General features: G+C 50.2%; 1 protein-coding gene across 2 annotated transcripts; it reads left to right on the top strand.

Annotated features, from left to right (window-relative positions):
- Window positions 1-1,068: 1,068 nt before the first annotated feature.
- On the top strand, window positions 1,069-22,502 carry LOC104673470 (carcinoembryonic antigen-related cell adhesion molecule 19-like). 2 transcript variants are annotated; one of them, XM_010377527.2, is made up of 3 exons: window positions 1,069-1,640; window positions 2,246-2,614; window positions 22,098-22,502. In XM_010377527.2, exons 1-3 carry the CDS (start codon window positions 1,586-1,588, stop codon window positions 22,145-22,147), a joined length of 474 nt encoding a protein of 157 aa, XP_010375829.2. In that variant the 5' UTR covers window positions 1,069-1,585; the 3' UTR covers window positions 22,148-22,502. The 2 variants fall into 2 exon arrangements, with proteins under 2 accessions (XP_010375829.2, XP_010375830.2); XM_010377528.2 differs by lacking the exon at window positions 22,098-22,502 and adding an exon at window positions 3,363-3,443.
- Window positions 22,503-22,746: the final 244 nt, after the last annotated feature.

Here is a 22,746-nt window from a genome sequence, read left to right on the forward strand (position 1 = left end):
TGGAGTAAACATGATCCAGAAAAGTACAAAACATACACTCTGGGGCTAGGTGAGGTGGCTGTGCCTATACTGCTAGCACTTTTGGAGGCGAGGCAGGAGGATCATCTGAGATCAGGAATTTAAGACCAGCCTGGCCAACATGGCGAAACCCCATCTCTACTAAAAGTACAAAAATTAGTCAGGCATGGTGACGCATGCCTGTAATCCCAGCTACTCAGCAGGCTGAGGCAGAAGAATCACTTGAACCTGGGAGGTTGCAGTGAACTAAGATTGTGCCACTGTACTCCAGCCTGGGCGACAAAGCGTCCCCCCCCCCAAAAAAAAACCACACTCTGAAAATACAAAATATTCTTGTAATTATATGTGACATATTTAAATGGTAAGACAACCAATGTTCATGAATGGAAAGACAGAGCAAGACCCTGTCTCAAGAAAAAAAAAAAAAAAAAAAACAGGCCAAGCACGGTGGCTCACGCCTATAATCCCAGCACTTTGGGAGGCCAAGGTGGGTGGATCACCTAAGGTTGGGAGTTCAAGACCAGCCTAACCAACATACAGAAACCTCGTCTGTACTAAAAATACAAAATTAGCTGGGCATGGTGGCGCATGCCTGTAATTCTAGCTACTCAGGAGGCTGAGGTGGGAGGATCGCTTGAACCCTGGTGGCAGAGGTTGTAGTGAACTGAGATTGCGCCACTGTACTCCAGCCTGGGCAACGAGAGTGAAACTCCATCTCAGAAGAAAAAACAAAAAAACAAAAAACACTGAGGCTAAGAGCTTTTTTCGTTGTTTTTGAGATGAAGTCTCACTCTGTCACCCAGGCTGGAATGCAATGGCGCGATCTTGGCTCCCTGCAACCCCTGCCTCCCAAGTTCAAGTGATTCTCCTGCCTCAGCCCGTCCAGTTGCTGGGATTACAGGTGCCCACCACCATGCCCGACTAATTTGTGTATTTTTAGTAGAGACAGGATTTCACCATGTTGGCCGGGCTGGTTTCGAACTCCTCACCTCGTGATCTACCCACCTTGGCCTCCCAAAGTGCTGGGATTACAGGAGTGAGCCACCGCACCCGGCCTGTCTCAGAGCCTTCAAGTGAGTCAGCCACAGGTGAAATCCCACCTCTATCTATTGGCAGACTTGCGTCTTTTCCTGGGCTTCTATTTCCACATCTGTGCAATGGTAACAGTTATTTATGGTGGCTGCTGAATGAGGTAGTGTGTGTTTGAGCAAACCCAGGGGAATTGTTCAAACAGAGGCTGCTATGACTATTGCTATAGTGACTGCTGTTGTAGTCACGCTGAGTGAGACAAAGAGGTTGAAGAGGGTCAGGGGAGGAGTCCTGGGAAGTTCTCCAGTCACCCTGAAAAACCGGTTCAATCTCTATCTGTGCTCCCATCCCAGGGAGTATAGGTGGAGCCTCCAGAGCCCATGGACAGGGCATACTGGGGCTGGGCCAGCCTCAGTGGTATCTCTAAGGCACCCTGGGATCCCCACTGAGCTGGCCTACTTCAGACAGCCAGGGCCCACCCCTCTGGCCCCCTTAGTGTCCAGCTCGTGGCCCCTTGGCATTTCCACAAGACGCCAAGATGGAGATTCCCATGGGGACCCAGGGCTGCTTCTCAAAGAGCCTTCTGCTCTCAGGTAAGGAGGAAATAGACCCTAAAGGCCGAGGGGAGAAATGGGGACTTAGCCCAGAGATTGAAGTTTCCTCATAGAAGTCGGGGAAGATTACCTGAGAGGATGAAATTAGAGTGAGATGGGGGAGGAGCAACAGAATCACAGCCTCATTACCATTTTATCTATGGAATTTTCTATAATGTTAGGACCATGAAGTCAGGAATTTATGTATGTTTGGTTCCCTGCTATATCTCCAGTGTCTAGAAATTGAAGGAAGTTTAGATGTATTATATATAGTTGGTATTATAGCTTAAATATTACATATGCCTGTAAGTATTGGTTGAATAAATGAATGAATGAATTCAGAGAGTCCATGTGTTTAGAAGCAGGCCACACAGCATCTCAAGGTAGAAAAACCTCTGGATCAATAGGATGGCAAATCTGTGGTATCCATGCCTGTGTTCCCACACCTGCACCCAGGGCAGACATCACTAATCAATCCCAGCATTGTTTCCAATGAGCAGCACTCAAAGTCCTTGCTCCCCGCTGAAGATCTCTGTCTAGAGAGGAGCATGCCATGGTCCCTGGCAACACCCCTGATCTCAGCCCTTCCCTATAACTTCCCACAGCCTCAATCCTGGTCCTCTGGATGCTCCAAGGCTCCCAGGCAGCCCTCCATATCCAGAAGATTCCAGAGCAGCCTCAAAAGAACCAGGACCTTCTCCTGTCAGTCCAGGGTGTCCCAGACACCTTCCAGGACTTCAACTGGTACCTGGGGGAGGAGATGTATGGAGGCACGAGGCTATTTACCTACATCCCTGGGATACAACGGCCCCAGAGGGATGGCAGTGCCATGGGACAGCGAGACATCGTGGGCTTCCCCAATGGTTCTATGGTGCTGCGCCGCACCCAGCCTACAGACAGTGGCACCTACCAAGTAGCCATTACCATCAACTCTGAATGGACTATGAAGGCCAAGACTGAGGTCCAGGTAGCTGGTAAGTGTTAGGGTCTGGGGATGAGGTGAGGAAGCTAATGAGCCCTGAGCAGCTTCCATGCACCAGGTGCTGTGCAAACACCATTTCATTTGGTCCTCTCATTCATTCACTCGACACATATTGAGCGTCTACTGTGTACCAGTCCCCAGAGATAGTCTTTAACCCTCACATGCATTAACTAATAAAATATCTATGAAATGCCTGCCTTGTGCCTGACACTGGAGAATGTACCATCTCGTTTACCTTTCACATGCACTGGCATTAACCACATTTTAATTGAGCACTTACTGTATGCCTGGTTGTGAGGAATGCACCCCTCAATCTTTATGTTCATAAGGCAAGTATTCACTGATGAATCCACTCGGGGCAAAGTGTGAGGGACAGGGTGGTGGACAATAACGACAGCTGGCATTTCTTGGGTGCTTGTGAAGAGCCAGGCACCATCTTAAACCTTTTCCCTAAAGCATAGTTTCTCAGCTTCAGCACTACTGATGTTTAGTATTGGCCAGTTCTTCCCAATAGAGGGTTTGTGCGTTGCAGAGATTTCAGCAGCACCCCTGGCCTCTACTCACTGGGTACCAGTAGCACCTTCCTAATCGTGACAACCAACAATGTCTTCAGATATTGCCAAATGTCTCCACCCTGGGATAAGAATCACCCCTGGTTGAGAACCACTACCCTATATTTACTCATTTTTACCTTAAAACAACTCCATGAGGTGGGTGCCATTATTGTCTCCATTTTACAGATTGAAAAATGGAGGCACGCAGTGGTTATGACTTGCTGAGTAAAGACTATGAACCAGAATGATGTGACATGGGAAGGGGCGTCATCAGGGAGACCTCACTCAAGAAGTGACCTTAGAGGAGAGACCAGAAGAAGGTGATTGAGGGAGGGAGGTGCTGTGGCCCCTTGGCATTTCCACAGGATGCAGATCCCCCCCAGAATTCATATGTTCAAATCCTAACCTTCAAGATGATGGTATTAAAAGGTGGGGCTTGGGCCCGGCACAGTGGCTCACACTTGTAATCCCAGCACTTTGGGAGGCTAAGGCAGGTGAATCACCTGAGGTCAGGAGAGTTTGAGATCAGCCTGGCCAACATGGTGAAACCCCATCTCTACTAAAACTACAAAAATTAGCTGGGCGTGGTGGCAGGTGCCTGTAATGCCAGCCACTTGGGAGGCTGAGGCAGGAGAATCACTTGAACCTGGGAGGCAGAGGTTGCAGTGAACCAAGATCATGCCACTGCACTCCAGCCTGGGCAACTGAGCAAGACTCCATCTCAACAACAACAACAAAAAAAAAACAGTGGGGCTTGTGGGAGGTGATTAGATCATGAGGGTAGAACGCTTATAAATAGATTATATGCCCTTATTATTTTTTTTTACATTTTAAAAATAGGATTGTGGAAACAGGGTCTTACTGGTATTGCTCAGGCTGGTCTCAAACTCCTGGCCTCAAGCAATCCTTCCACTTTGGCCTCCCAGTCCTGGGATTACAAGAGTAAGCCACCATGCCCAGTCTCGGCTCACTGTAACCTCCACCTCCCAGGCTCAGGCGATCCTCCCACCTCAGCTTCCCATGTAGCTGGGACTATAGGCGCGTGCCATCACACCCAGCTAAATTTTTTTATTTATTGGTAGAGACTGGGTTTTGCCATGTTGCTGGTCTCCAACTCCTGAGCTCAGGTGATCCACCCACCTCGACCTCCCAAAGTGCTGGGATTATAGGCGTGAGCCACCACTCCTGGCCCCTAGTTAAATTTTAAAATGGGTTTTGGACAGTGGATAGAAAAAATTTTAGAGAAACGGATGAAATAGGCAAAAGTTGACTCAACACATGCATTCATTTGATTACACAAATCTGCATAAAATGACACTCTAGTCTGGTTGGAGATAACAGTCCTTACTTCACTCATGGAGCCTGAAGTGGCTTCTCCCCACATTTCTGGGGCTCCCAGGTCACAGGTGCCCCTTTTGGAAGCTGCACAGCGTGGTCATTAGGGAGTTCAGGTGGCCTGGGTATGATCCCAGCACTGCACTTATCGTGAGCCATCAGGCAAGGCAATTTACTGTTCCGTGCGTCAGTTTCCTTATCTGTAAAATGGCATAGAGTTTCTTTGTTGGATCATTGAGAGAACAGCGTGTGTGTGTGTGTGTGTGTGTATTTCAAACTTCATAACAACCCTAAGAGCTAGGCATTTGTATTATCCTCATTTCACATAAGAAACCAAGTCACAGAGATTGAGTAATTTGCCCAAGGTCACACAGCCAGTAGGCAGCATTAGGATCTCGTGGTCTATGAGCTTAGCTGCCAAGAAGGGTTGGGATAGAATAGATGTCCAGCTTGAGAGTAAAGCGGAGAGATCAGAGGGTAAGAGCCAGGTAGGTGTGGTCTTAATTCTGGCAAGTCCAGTTTAAGAATCCTCCGAGTCCCCTACATCTACAAAACACAGCACAGAACCTCATCCTTCTGCTGAAAGGATTCAGGTATCATCAACTGAGGTGAGAAAAAGCAAAGCAGATTGGCTCTGGGCTCGATGGCTCATGTCTGTAATTCCAACACTTTGGGAGGACAAGGCAGGAGAACTGCTTGAGTCTAGGAATTTGAGACCAGCCTGAGTAATTTAGTGACACCCCTTCTTTACAAAACATTTTAAAATTAGCCAGGAGCGGTGGTGTGTGCCTGTCGTCCCAGCTACTTGGAGCACTGCGGTGGGAGGATGGCTTAAGACCAGGAGTTCAAGGCTTTTTTTTTTTTTTTTTTTTGAGACAGAATCTTACCCTGTCGCCCAGGCTGGAATGCAATGGCACAATCTCAGCTCACTGCAAACTCCGCCTCCTGGGTTCAAACGTGTCTCCTGCCTCAGCCTCCCAAGTAGCTGGGATTACAGGCACCCGCCACCACGCCCAGCTGATTTTTGTATTTTTAGTAGAGATGGGATTTCACCATGTTGCCCAGGCTGGTCTCGAATTCCTGACCTCGTGATCCACCTGCCTCGGCCTCCCAAAGTACTGGGATTGCCAGCGTGAGCCACTGCATCAGGCCTTTTCTGGAGTTTCTAGAGTACAATCTATGTCTTTGCCTTTTCCAGCTTTTAGAGGCCACCTGCGTTCCTCAGCTCATAGATCCTTCCTCACATCACTCCGACTTCTGCTTCCCTCACCACATCACCTTCTCTGACTCTGATCCTTCTGCTTCTCGCTTATAAGAACCCTTGTGATTACATTGGGTCGAACCTGGATAATCCAGGATGGTCTCCTCATCTCAAGATTCTTAACTAACTACATCTGTAAAGTCCCTTTTGCCATGCAAGGTAATATAGTCTCAGGTTCAAGGGATTCCGAGGGGACCATCTTTGGAGCAGCAGGAGAAGGCATATTATTCTGCCTACCACACTTAAACTTCATTTAGCTGTCAAGTAAGAAGTGCATTCATCCTGGGACAGCTATGCTGGAGAGGCCACATGGAGGCACCTCAGGCCCCCACTGAGCTCCCAGGCAGCAACCGACATCAGAAGCAAGTCATAGAGTGAGCCATTTCAGACATCATCCCAGCCAAGGCTTCAGGTGACTGTAGTATAGCCCTGGCCACCATCTGACCGCAGCTACATAGAGACCCCAAGCAAGCCCTGTCCAGCAAACCACTTCCCAAATCCCCCACCCACAAAATGTGAGTGAACTAGAAGGGATGTTGTTAAATATGGGGGTAATTGGCTAGTCCACAATAGTAACCAGAATTTGGCATTTTTTCTTTTTTTCAGTTCTAGACAAACCTTTAATCTATACTTGACTTGAATACAACACTGAGCATTTTCTTTAAACCTCAGAAGAGGTTAAAAGAGGTTAAAAATCAGAGAGGGAAAAACTCGAGGATGAAGAAGTTTCCCTAGACACTCAGCCGGTGTCACCGGCTTCATTTTCCCCTGTCTTGTTAAGAAAGATTTGGTACACACACAGGATCTGTATAATGGAGTATGTGCAGTTTACAAAATGATAATGGTACAGAAGGATTTGTTTTCTAAACCCAAATAGTGGAGAGAACAAAATGCAATGAAGAAGAAGCCTCCATTTTAGAACCCACAGGCCCAGCCCCACTGCCCACCTGACCAGGTAATTCATGGCTTTGCTTTTTGGCAGCAACGCCACCTGGCGGCCATACCGCTCACTGCAGCTCCAGGCACAGGTGCACTATCACGGAGGCCAGGTAGTGTGCAGGGCTGCCTCTGCTGCAGTGGCTCGGCAGACAGCGCGCCTTTGTCTGCCCAGTGTCTGCTCCAGTCCATACCAAAAGCACTGTCTCCTCCAGGGTCAAGCTCCCGAGGAGGTAGCTAGGGCCAGGTGGGGATCAGAGTGGGGAAACAGCAGCAGGATGAGGTGTCCAGATTCTGCCCCGTTACCCAGGACAGTGACCCAAACTCTTCAGGTTAGAACTACAGGCTGCACGGAGTCCTGGTGAGATGGGGGTTCAACCTGACTTGGAGTGGTCAGGACTAGCCAGGTATCTGGGGTAGGCGAGCTCTTGGAGATCTGAATTGTAAATGCAATGGCCAATCTGCTGTTAGCCGAGGCGAAAGCACAGTACAACTTACTTGGAGGCGGTGGATCAATGGGAGTTGTGGGTGGCATGAAACAGAGGCTGAATGAGAAGCAAAGAGGCCAATGGACTGTGCAGTCTACTCCATTGAGCATTCATGCCCTCTGCAGGTGTGAGAACTTTCTATATAAATTAGAAGTATTGTCTTCATTATCATCATTATTGTTCATTAGTCTTAATTCTCATCCTCATTAGGCATCAGGCTTCCCAGTTCCGTAACTACTTGAGGGGTTCTTCCTGCCCACTGTATGAAGAAAGACCATGGCATTGTAGTAAAGAAACAGTTTAGTAGACATAAGGCTGGCCACACCACATGGGAGGTGGAGTTTGAACTCAAATCATCTCCTAGAAAGATATCTCAAAAGGCCGGTCATCAATAGTGTTGCTGTTTTCAGGAGTAACTGGGGAAGTTGCATATCATATAGCCTCTGAAATAATGTCTGCACCTTAACAGGACTCAGCCTCCCCCCCCCCCCAGCTAGATGGCCTCCTGTTACAGGAAAAGGGTCCCCATCCAGCAAGACCCCAAGAGAGGGTTCTTGGATCTCACACAAGAAAGAATTCAGGGCAAGTCCGTGGTGCAAAGCAAAAGCGAGTTTATTAAGGAAGTACAATGGTGAAAGGACAGTTACTGCATAGACAAGAGTAGGGCGTTCCTGAAAGTAAGAGGAGGAATGCGTCTACCCTTGGTATGATGCTGCTATCAAGCAAAGATATAGATTGTACTCTAGAAACAGGGAGATGTGCTCTGTTACAAGGGTTTGTGATAAAGGATTAATTTTCTTAATTACTGTATTTTGCAAGATATTATTATCTTTAAAGCAAAATTAAATTAGGGATGCCTTTGTTCTCCAGATATTGAGATATCGCGACACTCCCAAGTCTAGGTCTGCTTTGTTCCCTTAACCACAAATATCTAGAGGCTAGGAAGGCCTCACTTTCTAAGAATGAACCCCAGCAAGTCCCAGCCTCATTTTCCTAGCTCTTATTCAAAATGGAGTCGCTCTGGTTCAGACGCCTCTGACACTTCTATTAGCTTTACCAAAGCAGTTGAGTTTTGGGCAAGGCCTACTATTTAAACTGTAGCCGAAATGTCTTCCAAAGCTAGCTTGGCCCAATAGCCCAGGAATAATTAAGGGAAGGGCAAGATGGGGGTTGGATTAGTGTTATAATTTTCTCACTGATACAGCTTTTGCAAAGGCAGTTTCAGTTCCCGAGATAGGAAAAGTCACCACCCTCCTGGAACAAGAAGGAATGCAGTTACACTGGAGGAGGACAGGAACCGTCCAACTCTTCTTTGGAGTTGAGACTGCTCTGACTGTCCCTAACATAAAACAGTATTGAAGTGTTGGGGCAGCGAAAAAATTTTTGGGGGGATGGCATGGAGAGATAATGGGCAATGTTTCTCAGGGCTGCTTCAAGCGGGATTGGGGCAGCGTGGGAACCTAGAGTGGGAGAGATTAAGTTGAAGGAAGATTTTGTGGTAAGGGGTGATATTGTGGGGTTGTTAGAAGAAACATTTGTCATATAGAATTATTGGTGATGGCCTGCATACGGTTTTGTACGAATTGAAAAACTAAACGGAGTAAGAGAAGGAGTAAAACAGGTATTAAAGGACTAAGAATTGGGAGGACCCAGGACATCCAGTTAGAGAGTGCCCAAGGGGGTTCAGCGTAATTACTTGCTTGGTTGGTGAGTTTTCAGACTGTATCCAAGTTTTTGGGGTGCAGTTCAAGTTGGGCTGTAGCAAGTTCCTGGGGGAAGTGGGCCTGGACGAACACCTGGCCACTGCGGTTTAGGTGTTTGGAAGTTCTTGTGTGCTGGAGATGCAGCTGGGGTTTCTCTCACAGTGGAGGCAAGGATTTGCAACTCAGAAATATGTTGCTACTTGGCTGCCTCTACTCTATTATTGTACACCTTGAAAGCCAGGTTCATTAAGTCCTGTTGTGGGGTTTGAGGGCCGGAATTTAATTTTTGGAGCTTTATTTAATGTCGGGAGCAGACTAGGTAATAAAATGGAATGCATATTGAGAATAAGATGGCCTTCTGACCTTTCAGGGTCTAGGGCTGTAAAGCGCCTCAGGGTTCCTGCTGAACAGGCCATGAACTGGGCTGGCTTTTTCATATTTGATGATAAAGAGCCTAGATGCTAACTGATTTGGAAGAGTTGGATAAAGAAAAAGGAGCATTAACCTTGACTCTGCCTTTAGCTCCAGCCACCTTTTTAAGAGGAAATTGCTGGGCAGGTGGCTAAATGACATTGTAAGCCAGACTGGGTGTGAGGAGGGGAGGTGATTATAGGGTGGAGGAGCAGAGGCTGAGGAAGAATTTGGGAACTAGCTCAGCCTGGCTAGGAGGGGAGAGGTCAGATGGGTCTGTAGAAAGGGAAGATTAGAAAGACTCAGCCACGCTTGGGGTTGGGACTGAGAGGACAGGTGGGAGGGAAAGAAGTAGGATTTGGGACAAGTTGCATTGGGAACAGAGACTAGGGAGGGACTGATGTGCAAAAGAATGCCTGGACGTCAGGCACCTCAGACCGTTTGCCCATTTTATGACAAGCATTATTTAGATCTTGTAGGATGGAAAAATTGAAAGTGCCGTTTTCTGGCTATTTGGAACCACTGTCAAGTTTGTATTGGGGTCAAGCAGCATTGCAGAAGAAAATACGGCATTTAGGTTTTAGGTCAGGTGTGAGTTGAAGAGGTTTTAGGTTTTTAAGAACACAGGCTAAGGGAGAAGAAGGGGGAATGGAGGGAGGAAGCTTGCCCACAGTGAAGGAGGCAAGCCCAGAGAAAAGAGAGAGTAGAGCCATGGAGAGAAGGGTTCGGGGGGTTCTTGACCCCCAGGAAAGTAGAGAAGGGGTAGAGACATGGAGAGAAGGTGTTGGGGGGTTCTTGCTTCCCAGAAAAGCAGAGAAGGAGTAGAGACACTGAGAGAAGGGGTCGGGAGGATTCTTGCCCCCTAGAACAGCGGTACTTGCCGCTAAGGGTGAAGGGCCAAGGCAGGCGTCCCTGAGTGGTCAGACACCTCTGAAATGCGCGTGAATAATCAGGCAGGCGTCCCTGAGTGGTCAGACACCTCTGAAATGCGCGTGAATAATCAGGCAGGCGTCCCTGAGTGGTCAGACACCTCTGAAATGCGCGTGAATAATCAGGCAGGCGTCCCTGAGTGGTCAGACACCTCTGAAATGCGCGTGAATAATCAGGCAGGCGTCCCTGAGTGGTCAGACACCTCTGAAATGTGCGTGAATAATCAGGCAGGCATCCCTGAGTGGTCAGACACCTCTGAAATGTGCGTGAATAATCAGGCAGGCATCCCTGAGTGGTCAGACACCTCTGAAATGTGCGTGAATAATCAGGCAGGCATCCCTGAGTGGTCAGACACCTCTGAAATGCGCGTGAATAATCAGGCAGGCGTCCCTGAGTGGTCAGACACCTCTGAAATGCGCGTGAATAATCAGGCAGGCGTCCCTGAGTGGTCAGACACCTCTGAAATGTGCGTGAATAATCAGGCAGGCGTCCCTGAGTGGTCAGACACCTCTGAAATGCGCGTGAATAATCAGGCAGGCGTCCCTGAGTGGTCAGACACCTCTGAAATGTGCGTGAATAATCAGGCAGGCGTCCCTGAGTGGTCAGACACCTCTGAAATGCGCGTGAATAATCAGGCAGGCGTCCCTGAGTGGTCAGACACCTCTGAAATGCGCGTGAATAATCAGGCAGGCGTCCCTGAGTGGTCAGACACCTCTGAAATGTGCGTGAATAATCAGGCAGGCGTCCCTGAGTGGTCAGACACCTCTGAAATGTGCGTGAATAATCAGGCAGGCGTCCCTGAGTGGTCAGACACCTCTGAAATGCGCGTGAATAATCAGGCAGGCGTCCCTGAGTGGTCAGACACCTCTGAAATGCGCGTGAATAATCAGGCAGGCGTCCCTGAGTGGTCAGACACCTCTGAAATGCGCGTGAATAATCAGGCAGGCGTCCCTGAGTGGTCAGACACCTCTGAAATGCGCGTGAATAATCAGGCAGGCGTCCTGAGTGGTCAGACACCTCTGAAATGCGCGTGAATAATCAGGCAGGCGTCCCTGAGTGGTCAGACACCTCTGAAATGCGCGTGAATAATCAGGCAGGCGTCCCTGAGTGGTCAGACACCTCTGAAATGTGCGTGAATAATCAGGCAGGCATCCCTGAGTGGTCAGACACCTCTGAAATGCGCGTGAATAATCAGGCAGGCATCCCTGAGTGGTCAGACACCTCTGAAATGCGCGTGAATAATCAGGCAGGCGTCCCTGAGTGGTCAGACACCTCTGAAATGCGCGTGAATAATCAGGCAGGCGTCCCTGAGTGGTCAGACACCTCTGAAATGCGCGTGAATAATCAGGCAGGCATCCCTGAGTGGTCAGACACCTCTGAAATGCGCGTGAATAATCAGGCAGGCGTCCCTGAGTGGTCAGACACCTCTGAAATGTGCGTGAATAATCAGGCAGGCGTCCCTGAGTGGTCAGACACCTCTGAAATGCGCGTGAATAATCAGGCAGGCAGTCCCTGAGTGGTCAGACACCTCTGAAATGCGCGTGAATAATCAGGCAGGCGTCCCTGAGTGGTCAGACACCTCTGAAATGTGCGTGAATAATCAGGCAGGCGTCCCTGAGTGGTCAGACACCTCTGAAATGCGCGTGAATAATCAGGCAGGCGTCCCTGAGTGGTCAGACACCTCTGAAATGCGCGTGAATAATCAGGCAGGCGTCCCTGAGTGGTCAGACACCTCTGAAATGCGCGTGAATAATCAGGCAGGCGTCCCTGAGTGGTCAGACACCTCTGAAATGCGCGTGAATAATCAGGCAGGCGTCCCTGAGTGGTCAGACACCTCTGAAATGCGCGTGAATAATCAGGCAGGCGTCCCTGAGTGGTCAGACACCTCTGAAATGCGCGTGAATAATCAGGCAGGCGTCCCTGAGTGGTCAGACACCTCTGAAATGCGCGTGAATAATCAGGCAGGCGTCCCTGAGTGGTCAGACACCTCTGAAATGCGCGTGAATAATCAGGCAGGCGTCCCTGAGTGGTCAGACACCTCTGAAATGCGCGTGAATAATCAGGCAGGCGTCCCTGAGTGGTCAGACACCTCTGAAATGCGCGTGAATAATCAGGCAGGCGTCCCTGAGTGGTCAGACACCTCTGAAATGCGCGTGAATAATCAGGCAGGCGTCCCTGAGTGGTCAGACACCTCTGAAATGCGCGTGAATAATCAGGCAGGCGTCCCTGAGTGGTCAGACACCTCTGAAATGCGCGTGAATAATCAGGCAGGCGTCCCTGAGTGGTCAGACACCTCTGAAATGCGCGTGAATAATCAGGCAGGCGTCCCTGAGTGGTCAGACACCTCTGAAATGCGCGTGAATAATCAGGCAGGCGTCCCTGAGTGGTCAGACACCTCTGAAATGTGCGTGAATAATCAGGCAGGCGTCCCTGAGTGGTCAGACACCTCTGAAATGTGCGTGAATAATCAGGCAGGCGTCCCTGAGTGGTCAGACACCTCTGAAATGTGCGTGAATAATCAGGCAGGCGTCCCTGAGTGGTCAGACACCTCTGAAATGTGCGTGAATAATCAGGCAGGCGTCCCTGAGTGGTCAGACACCTCTGAAATGTGCGTGAATAATCAGGCAGGCGTCCCTGAGTGGTCAGACACCTCTGAAATGTGCGTGAATAATCAGGCAGGCGTCCCTGAGTGGTCAGACACCTCTGAAATGTGCGTGAATAATCAGGCAGGCGTCCCTGAGTGGTCAGACACCTCTGAAATGTGCGTGAATAATCAGGCAGGCGTCCCTGAGTGGTCAGACACCTCTGAAATGTGCGTGAATAATCAGGCAGGCGTCCCTGAGTGGTCAGACACCTCTGAAATGTGCGTGAATAATCAGGCAGGCGTCCCTGAGTGGTCAGACACCTCTGAAATGCGCGTGAATAATCAGGCAGGCGTCCCTGAGTGGTCAGACACCTCTGAAATGTGCGTGAATAATCAGGCAGGCGTCCCTGAGTGGTCAGACACCTCTGAAATGTGCGTGAATAATCAGGCAGGCGTCCCTGAGTGGTCAGACACCTCTGAAATGTGCGTGAATAATCAGGCAGGCGTCCCTGAGTGGTCAGACACCTCTGAAATGTGCGTGAATAATCAGGCAGGCGTCCCTGAGTGGTCAGACACCTCTGAAATGCGCGTGAATAATCAGGCAGGCGTCCCTGAGTGGTCAGACACCTCTGAAATGCGCGTGAATAATCAGGCAGGCGTCCCTGAGTGGTCAGACACCTCTGAAATGTGCGTGAATAATCAGGCAGGCGTCCCTGAGTGGTCAGACACCTCTGAAATGTGCGTGAATAATCAGGCAGGCGTCCCTGAGTGGTCAGACACCTCTGAAATGTGCGTGAATAATCAGGCAGGCGTCCCTGAGTGGTCAGACACCTCTGAAATGTGCGTGAATAATCAGGCAGGCGTCCCTGAGTGGTCAGACACCTCTGAAATGTGCGTGAATAATCAGGCAGGCGTCCCTGAGTGGTCAGACACCTCTGAAATGTGCGTGAATAATCAGGCAGGCGTCCCTGAGTGGTCAGACACCTCTGAAATGCGCGTGAATAATCAGGCAGGCGTCCTGAGTGGTCAGACACCTCTGAAATGTGCGTGAATAATCAGGCAGGCGTCCCTGAGTGGTCAGACACCTCTGAATGTGCGTGAATAATCAGGCAGGCGTCCCTGAGTGGTCAGACACCTCTGAAATGTGCGTGAATAATCAGGCAGGCGTCCCTGAGTGGTCAGACACCTCTGAAATGTGCGTGAATAATCAGGCAGGCGTCCCTGAGTGGTCAGACACCTCTGAATTGCGTAATAATCAGGCAGGCGTCCCTGAGTGGTCAGACACCTCTGAAATGTGCGTGAATAATCAGGCAGGCGTCCCTGAGTGGTCAGACACCTCTGAAATGTGCGTGAATAATCAGGCAGGCGTCCCTGAGTGGTCAGACACCTCTGAAATGTGCGTGAATAATCAGGCAGGCGTCCCTGAGTGGTCAGACACCTCTGAAATGTGCGTGAATAATCAGGCAGGCGTCCCTGAGTGGTCAGACACCTCTGAAATGTGCGTGAATAATCAGGCAGGCGTCCCTGAGTGGTCAGACACCTCTGAAATGTGCGTGAATAATCAGGCAGGCGTCCCTGAGTGGTCAGACACCTCTGAAATGTGCGTGAATAATCAGGCAGGCGTCCCTGAGTGGTCAGACACCTCTGAAATGTGCGTGAATAATCAGGCAGGCGTCCCTGAGTGGTCAGACACCTCTGAAATGTGCGTGAATAATCAGGCAGGCGTCCCTGAGTGGTCAGACACCTCTGAAATGTGCGTGAATAATCAGGCAGGCGTCCCTGAGTGGTCAGACACCTCTGAAATGTGCGTGAATAATCAGGCAGGCGTCCCTGAGTGGTCAGACACCTCTGAAATGTGCGTGAATAATCAGGCAGGCGTCCCTGAGTGGTCAGACACCTCTGAAATGTGCGTGAATAATCAGGCAGGCGTCCCTGAGTGGTCAGACACCTCTGAAATGTGCGTGAATAATCAGGCAGGCGTCCCTGAGTGGTCAGACACCTCTGAAATGTGCGTGAATAATCAGGCAGGCGTCCCTGAGTGGTCAGACACCTCTGAAATGTGCGTGAATAATCAGGCAGGCGTCCCTGAGTGGTCAGACACCTCTGAAATGTGCGTGAATAATCAGGCAGGCGTCCCTGAGTGGTCAGACACCTCTGAAATGTGCGTGAATAATCAGGCAGGCGTCCCTGAGTGGTCAGACACCTCTGAAATGTGCGTGAATAATCAGGCAGGCGTCCCTGAGTGGTCAGACACCTCTGAAATGCGCGTGAATAATCAGGCAGGCGTCCCTGAGTGGTCAGACACCTCTGAAATGCGCGTGAATAATCAGGCAGGCGTCCCTGAGTGGTCAGACACCTCTGAAATGCGCGTGAATAATCAGGCAGGCGTCCCTGAGTGGTCAGACACCTCTGAAATGCGCGTGAATAATCAGGCAGGCGTCCCTGAGTGGTCAGACACCTCTGAAATGCGCGTGAATAATCAGGCAGGCGTCCCTGAGTGGTCAGACACCTCTGAAATGCGCGTGAATAATCAGGCAGGCGTCCCTGAGTGGTCAGACACCTCTGAAATGCGCGTGAATAATCAGGCAGGCGTCCCTGAGTGGTCAGACACCTCTGAAATGCGCGTGAATAATCAGGCAGGCGTCCCTGAGTGGTCAGACACCTCTGAAATGCGCGTGAATAATCAGGCAGGCGTCCCTGAGTGGTCAGACACCTCTGAAATGCGCGTGAATAATCAGGCAGGCGTCCCTGAGTGGTCAGACACCTCTGAAATGCGCGTGAATAATCAGGCAGGCGTCCCTGAGTGGTCAGACACCTCTGAAATGCGCGTGAATAATCAGGCAGGCGTCCCTGAGTGGTCAGACACCTCTGAAATGCGCGTGAATAATCAGGCAGGCGTCCCTGAGTGGTCAGACACCTCTGAAATGCGCGTGAATAATCAGGCAGGCGTCCCTGAGTGGTCAGACACCTCTGAAATGCGCGTGAATAATCAGGCAGGCGTCCCTGAGTGGTCAGACACCTCTGAAATGCGCGTGAATAATCAGGCAGGCGTCCCTGAGTGGTCAGACACCTCTGAAATGCGCGTGAATAATCAGGCAGGCGTCCCTGAGTGGTCAGACACCTCTGAAATGCGCGTGAATAATCAGGCAGGCGTCCCTGAGTGGTCAGACACCTCTGAAATGCGCGTGAATAATCAGGCAGGCGTCCCTGAGTGGTCAGACACCTCTGAAATGCGCGTGAATAATCAGGCAGGCGTCCCTGAGTGGTCAGACACCTCTGAAATGCGCGTGAATAATCAGGCAGGCGTCCCTGAGTGGTCAGACACCTCTGAAATGCGCGTGAATAATCAGGCAGGCGTCCCTGAGTGGTCAGACACCTCTGAAATGCGCGTGAATAATCAGGCAGGCGTCCCTGAGTGGTCAGACACCTCTGAAATGCGCGTGAATAATCAGGCAGGCGTCCCTGAGTGGTCAGACACCTCTGAAATGCGCGTGAATAATCAGGCAGGCGTCCCTGAGTGGTCAGACACCTCTGAAATGCGCGTGAATAATCAGGCAGGCGTCCCTGAGTGGTCAGACACCTCTGAAATGCGCGTGAATAATCAGGCAGGCGTCCCTGAGTGGTCAGACACCTCTGAAATGCGCGTGAATAATCAGGCAGGCGTCCCTGAGTGGTCAGACACCTCTGAAATGCGCGTGAATAATCAGGCAGGCGTCCCTGAGTGGTCAGACACCTCTGAAATGCGCGTGAATAATCAGGCAGGCGTCCCTGAGTGGTCAGACACCTCTGAAATGCGCGTGAATAATCAGGCAGGCGTCCCTGAGTGGTCAGACACCTCTGAAATGCGCGTGAATAATCAGGCAGGCGTCCCTGAGTGGTCAGACACCTCTGAAATGCGCGTGAATAATCAGGCAGGCGTCCCTGAGTGGTCAGACACCTCTGAAATGCGCGTGAATAATCAGGCAGGCGTCCCTGAGTGGTCAGACACCTCTGAAATGCGCGTGAATAATCAGGCAGGCGTCCTGAGTGGTCAGACACCTCTGAAATGTGCGTGAATAATCAGGCAGGCGTCCCTGAGTGGTCAGACACCTCTGAATGTGCGTGAATAATCAGGCAGGCGTCCCTGAGTGGTCAGACACCTCTGAAATGTGCGTGAATAATCAGGCAGGCGTCCCTGAGTGGTCAGACACCTCTGAAATGTTGCGTGAATAATCAGGCAGGCGTCCCTGAGTGGTCAGACACCTCTGAAATGTGCGTGAATAATCAGGCAGGCGTCCCTGAGTGGTCAGACACCTCTGAAATGTGCGTGAATAATCAGGCAGGCGTCCCTGAGTGGTCAGACACCTCTGAAATGTGCGTGAATAATCAGGCAGGCGTCCCTGAGTGGTCAGACACCTCTGAAATGTGCGTGAATAATCAGGCAGGCGTCCCTGAGTGGTCAGACACCTCTGAAATGTGCGTGAATAATCAGGCAGGGCTCCCTGAGTGGTCAGACACCTCTGAAATGTGCGTGAATAATCAGGCAGGCGTCCCTGAGTGGTCAGACACCTCTGAAATGTGCGTGAATAATCAGGCAGGCGTCCCTGAGTGGTCAGACACCTCTGAAATGTGCGTGAATAATCAGGCAGGCGTCCCTGAGTGGTCAGACACCTCTGAAATGTGCGTGAATAATCAGGCAGGCGTCCCTGAGTGGTCAGACACCTCTGAAATGTGCGTGAATAATCAGGCAGGCGTCCCTGAGTGGTCAGACACCTCTGAAATGCGGCGTGAATAATCAGGCAGGCGTCCCTGAGTGGTCAGACACCTCTGAAATGCGCGTGAATAATCAGGCAGGCGTCCCTGAGTGGTCAGACACCTCTGAAATGCGCGTGAATAATCAGGCAGGCGTCCCTGAGTGGTCAGACACCTCTGAAATGCGCGTGAATAATCAGGCAGGCGTCCCTGAGTGGTCAGACACCTCTGAAATGCGCGTGAATAATAGGCAGGCGTCCCTGAGTGGTCAGACACCTCTGAAATGCGCGTGAATAATCAGGCAGGCGTCCCTGAGTGGTCAGACACCTCTGAAATGCGCGTGAATAATCAGGCAGGCGTCCCTGAGTGGTCAGACACCTCTGAAATGCGCGTGAATAATCAGGCAGGCGTCCCTGAGTGGTCAGACACCTCTGAAATGTGCGTGAATAATCAGGCAGGCGTCCCTGAGTGGTCAGACACCTCTGAAATGTGCGTGAATAATCAGGCAGGCGTCCCTGAGTGGTCAGACACCTCTGAAATGTGCGTGAATAATCAGGCAGGCGTCCCTGAGTGGTCAGACACCTCTGAAATGTGCGTGAATAATCAGGCAGGCGTCCCTGAGTGGTCAGACACCTCTGAAATGTGCGTGAATAATCAGGCAGGCGTCCCTGAGTGGTCAGACACCTCTGAAATGTGCGTGAATAATCAGGCAGGCGTCCCTGAGTGGTCAGACACCTCTGAAATGTGCGTGAATAATCAGGCAGGCGTCCCTGAGTGGTCAGACACCTCTGAAATGCGCGTGAATAATCAGGCAGGCGTCCCTGAGTGGTCAGACACCTCTGAAATGCGCGTGAATAATCAGGCAGGCGTCCCTGAGTGGTCAGACACCTCTGAAATGCGCGTGAATAATCAGGCAGGCGTCCCTGAGTGGTCAGACACCTCTGAAATGCGCGTGAATAATCAGGCAGGCGTCCCTGAGTGGTCAGACACCTCTGAAATGCGCGTGAATAATCAGGCAGGCGTCCCTGAGTGGTCAGACACCTCTGAAATGCGCGTGAATAATCAGGCAGGCGTCCCTGAGTGGTCAGACACCTCTGAAATGCGCGTGAATAATCAGGCAGGCGTCCCTGAGTGGTCAGACACCTCTGAAATGCGCGTGAATAATCAGGCAGGCGTCCCTGAGTGGTCAGACACCTCTGAAATGCGCGTGAATAATCAGGCAGGCGTCCCTGAGTGGTCAGACACCTCTGAAATGCGCGTGAATAATCAGGCAGGCGTCCCTGAGTGGTCAGACACCTCTGAAATGCGCGTGAATAATCAGGCAGGCGTCCCTGAGTGGTCAGACACCTCTGAAATGCGCGTGAATAATCAGGCAGGCGTCCCTGAGTGGTCAGACACCTCTGAAATGCGCGTGAATAATCAGGCAGGCGTCCCTGAGTGGTCAGACACCTCTGAAATGCGCGTGAATAATCAGGCAGGCGTCCCTGAGTGGTCAGACACCTCTGAAATGCGCGTGAATAATCAGGCAGGCGTCCCTGAGTGGTCAGACACCTCTGAAATGCGCGTGAATAATCAGGCAGGCGTCCCTGAGTGGTCAGACACCTCTGAAATGCGCGTGAATAATCAGGCAGGCGTCCCTGAGTGGTCAGACACCTCTGAAATGCGCGTGAATAATCAGGCAGGCGTCCCTGAGTGGTCAGACACCTCTGAAATGCGCGTGAATAATCAGGCAGGCGTCCCTGAGTGGTCAGACACCTCTGAAATGCGCGTGAATAATCAGGCAGGCGTCCCTGAGTGGTCAGACACCTCTGAAATGCGCGTGAATAATCAGGCAGGCGTCCCTGAGTGGTCAGACACCTCTGAAATGCGCGTGAATAATCAGGCAGGCGTCCCTGAGTGGTCAGACACCTCTGAAATGTGCGTGAATAATCAGGCAGGCGTCCCTGAGTGGTCAGACACCTCTGAAATGTGCGTGAATAATCAGGCAGGCGTCCCTGAGTGGTCAGACACCTCTGAAATGTGCGTGAATATCAGGCAGGCGTCCCTGAGTGGTCAGACACCTCTGAAATGTGCGTGAATAATCAGGCAGGCGTCCCTGAGTGGTCAGACACCTCTGAAATGTGCGTGAATAATCAGGCAGGCGTCCCTGAGTGGTCAGACACCTCTGAAATGTGCGTGAATAATCAGGCAGGCGTCCCTGAGTGGTCAGACACCTCTGAAATGTGCGTGAATAATCAGGCAGGCGTCCCCGCGTGATTAAACACCAAGGGAAGACTGTCTTCCCAAGTCCGTGACCGTCACTGGAGTTTTGGGTCCACGGATAAAACGCGTCTCCTGTCTCTACGAGAAAAGGAAAGGAACTGAAATTAAGAGAAGGGAGAGATTGAAGTGTGGTGCAAAGATAGAAAGGAGAAAGAGGTTGAGGGATAGTGAGAGAGGTTGGCAAAGAGAGTAAAAAGAGGCCACTTACCTGATTTAAAATTGGTGAGATGTTCCTTGGGCTGGTTGGTCTGAGGACCTGAGGTCATAGGTGGATCTTTCTCACAGAACAGGGAACAAGAGGACAGGGGATTGATCTCCCAGGGGAGGTCCCCTGATCTGAGTCATGGCACCAAAATTTCACTCGCATCCATGTGAAGAGACCACCAAACAGGCTTTGTGTGAGCAACAAGGCTGTTTATTTCACCTGGGTGCAGGCGGACTGAGTGTGAAAAGAGAGTCAGTGAAGGGAGATAGGGATGGGGCCGTTTTATAGGATTTGGGTAGGTAAAGGAAAATTACAGTCAAAGGGGGATTGTTCTCTGGCGGGCAGGAGAGGGGATCACAGGGTGCTTAGTGGGGGAGCTTTTTGAGACAGGATGAGCCAGGAAGTGGAATTTCACAAGGTAATGTCATCAGTTAAAGCAAGGACTGGCCATTTTCACTTTTGTGGTGGAATGTCATCAGTTAAGACAGGAACAAGCCATTTTCACTTCTTTTGTGATTCTTCAGTTACTTCAGGCCATCTGGACACGTGCAGGTCATAGGAGATGCAATGGCTTAGCTTGGGCTCAGAGACCTGACAGTCCCCATCTGCCACTGAGACAGCCAGCGTGGGATCTGGGAGTTGCCCATTTCAAGCAAGCCCCTCACATCTCTGAGCATCAGTTTCCCCATCAGTAAAATGGACACAACCACACCTACCTCATATCAATATTCAGAAGACAAAATGGAACAGTCTATTGCTACATAACAGTATTATCACAAATTTGACTGCTTAAAACAACAGACATATCATCTCAAAATTTCTGTAGATCAGGAGACGAGGCGTGGCTTAACTGGGGCCTCTGTTCCAGGGTCTCCCCAGGTTGTGCAAACCAAAAATAAACTTTTTAGCGCCTTCACCCCAGCCCACCCACCACCTCCCCATCTGACTGAATAGATTCTCTTCTCAGCCGAGAGAGCCCGTTGGAACCTGAAAAACTAGTCAGACTGTGACAGGAAAGGGGAGATGTTAGGCATGCCCCATTATACTCTCCTCCCTTTGGAATCCACGCACAAGTGACCAGCATTAACGTGAAGATAGAGATCCGGAGACTGACAGAACAGACCCTTGATACCAATAAGATACCACCTCCAACCTGACTCTGGTATAGCATCACATGACAGGTAACAGGCCCTAAAAGGAAATCAAAGTATTCTACCCCAAAATATATTTCTTTGATATATTTTAAAATGGTCCTGCAAAGCTATCTCTTCTAGGGAGAATTCGCATTCTATAGAGAATCTTCTTTTTTTTGGAGATGGAGTCTCGCTCTGTCTCCCAGGCTAGAGTGCAGTGGCACAATCTAGGCTCACTGCAACCTCCGCCTCCCAGGTTCAAACAATTCTCCTGCCTCAGCCTCCCTAGTAGCTGGGACTATAGGTGCATGCTGCCACGCCCGGCTAATTTTTTCTATTTTTAGTAGAGACGGGGTTTCATCGCATTAGCTAGGATGGTCTCGATCTCCTGACCTCATGATCCACATGCCTCAGCCTCCCAAAGAGCTGGGATTACAGGCGTGAGCCACTCGCCTGGCTGAGAATCTTTTAATAGGTCCCTCCAGAGTTTAACACCTTTGATAAGAGGCATTCACATCTATTCTCTCTGAAGCCTGCTACCTGGAAGATTCATCTACGTGACAAGAGCCTTGGCCTTTACAACCCAGCCCCCCACTTACCTTAACTCAAGCTGATTTCAACTCTCCAGGCAGAACTTAACTCTTTCAACCAATTGCCAGTTAGAAAATCTTTAAATCCACCTAGGACCTGGCAGCCCACTCTGCAGCTTCAAGATGTCCCGCCTTTCTGAGCTAAACCAATGTATACCTTACATGTATCAATTTATGTCTTTGCCTATAGTTTCTGTCTCCCTAACATGTATAAAACCAAGTGGTGACCCAACCGCTTGGACACATGTTCGCAGGACTTCCTGAGGCTTTGTCATGGATCACAATCCTCAACTGTGGCAAAATAAAATTCTAAATTGATTGAGACCTGTCTTCGCTGTTTCTTGGTTTGCAGCTGCAAGCAAATGTCAACCAGAGTTGCTATCTCATTTGAGGCTCAACTGAAGAAGAATCTACTTGGAAACCAGGGTGTTGGTAAGCGAGGAGACCACCCCTTGTATTGTCTTATGCCCAATTTCTGCCTCCAAAGAAAGAAGAAGTAAAAACTAAAAGGCAGAAATGAAATCCACAGGCAGACAGCCCAGTGCCACACCTTGGGCCTGGTAGTTAACGATCGACCCCTGACCTAACTGGTTATGTTATCTATAGATTCTAGACATTGTATGGAAAAGCACTGTGAAAATCCCTGTCCTGATCTGTGCCATTCTGATTACTGGTATGTGCAGCCCCAAGTCATGTACCCCCTGCTTACTCAATCAGTCACGACCCTCTCATGCAGACCCCCTTAGAGTTGTAAGCCCTTAAAAGGGACAGGAATTGCTCACTCAGGGAGCTTGGTTTTTGGAGATGTGAGTCTTGCAGAAGCTCCTGGCCGAATAAAGCCCTCCTTCTTTAACTCGGTGTCTGAGGCATTTTGTCTGCAAGTTGTCCTGCTACATTGGCAGCATTAAACTGTTGTAGGACTGAAGACCTCCATTTCTTGATGGATTTTGCTTGGGGGCTGCCTTCAGTCCCTTGGCACATGGGCCTTCCAACATGGCCAC

The sequence above is a fragment of the Rhinopithecus roxellana genome, chromosome 12, assembly GCF_007565055.1.
Source record: "Rhinopithecus roxellana isolate Shanxi Qingling chromosome 12, ASM756505v1, whole genome shotgun sequence".
NCBI lineage: Eukaryota > Metazoa > Chordata > Mammalia > Primates > Cercopithecidae > Rhinopithecus > Rhinopithecus roxellana.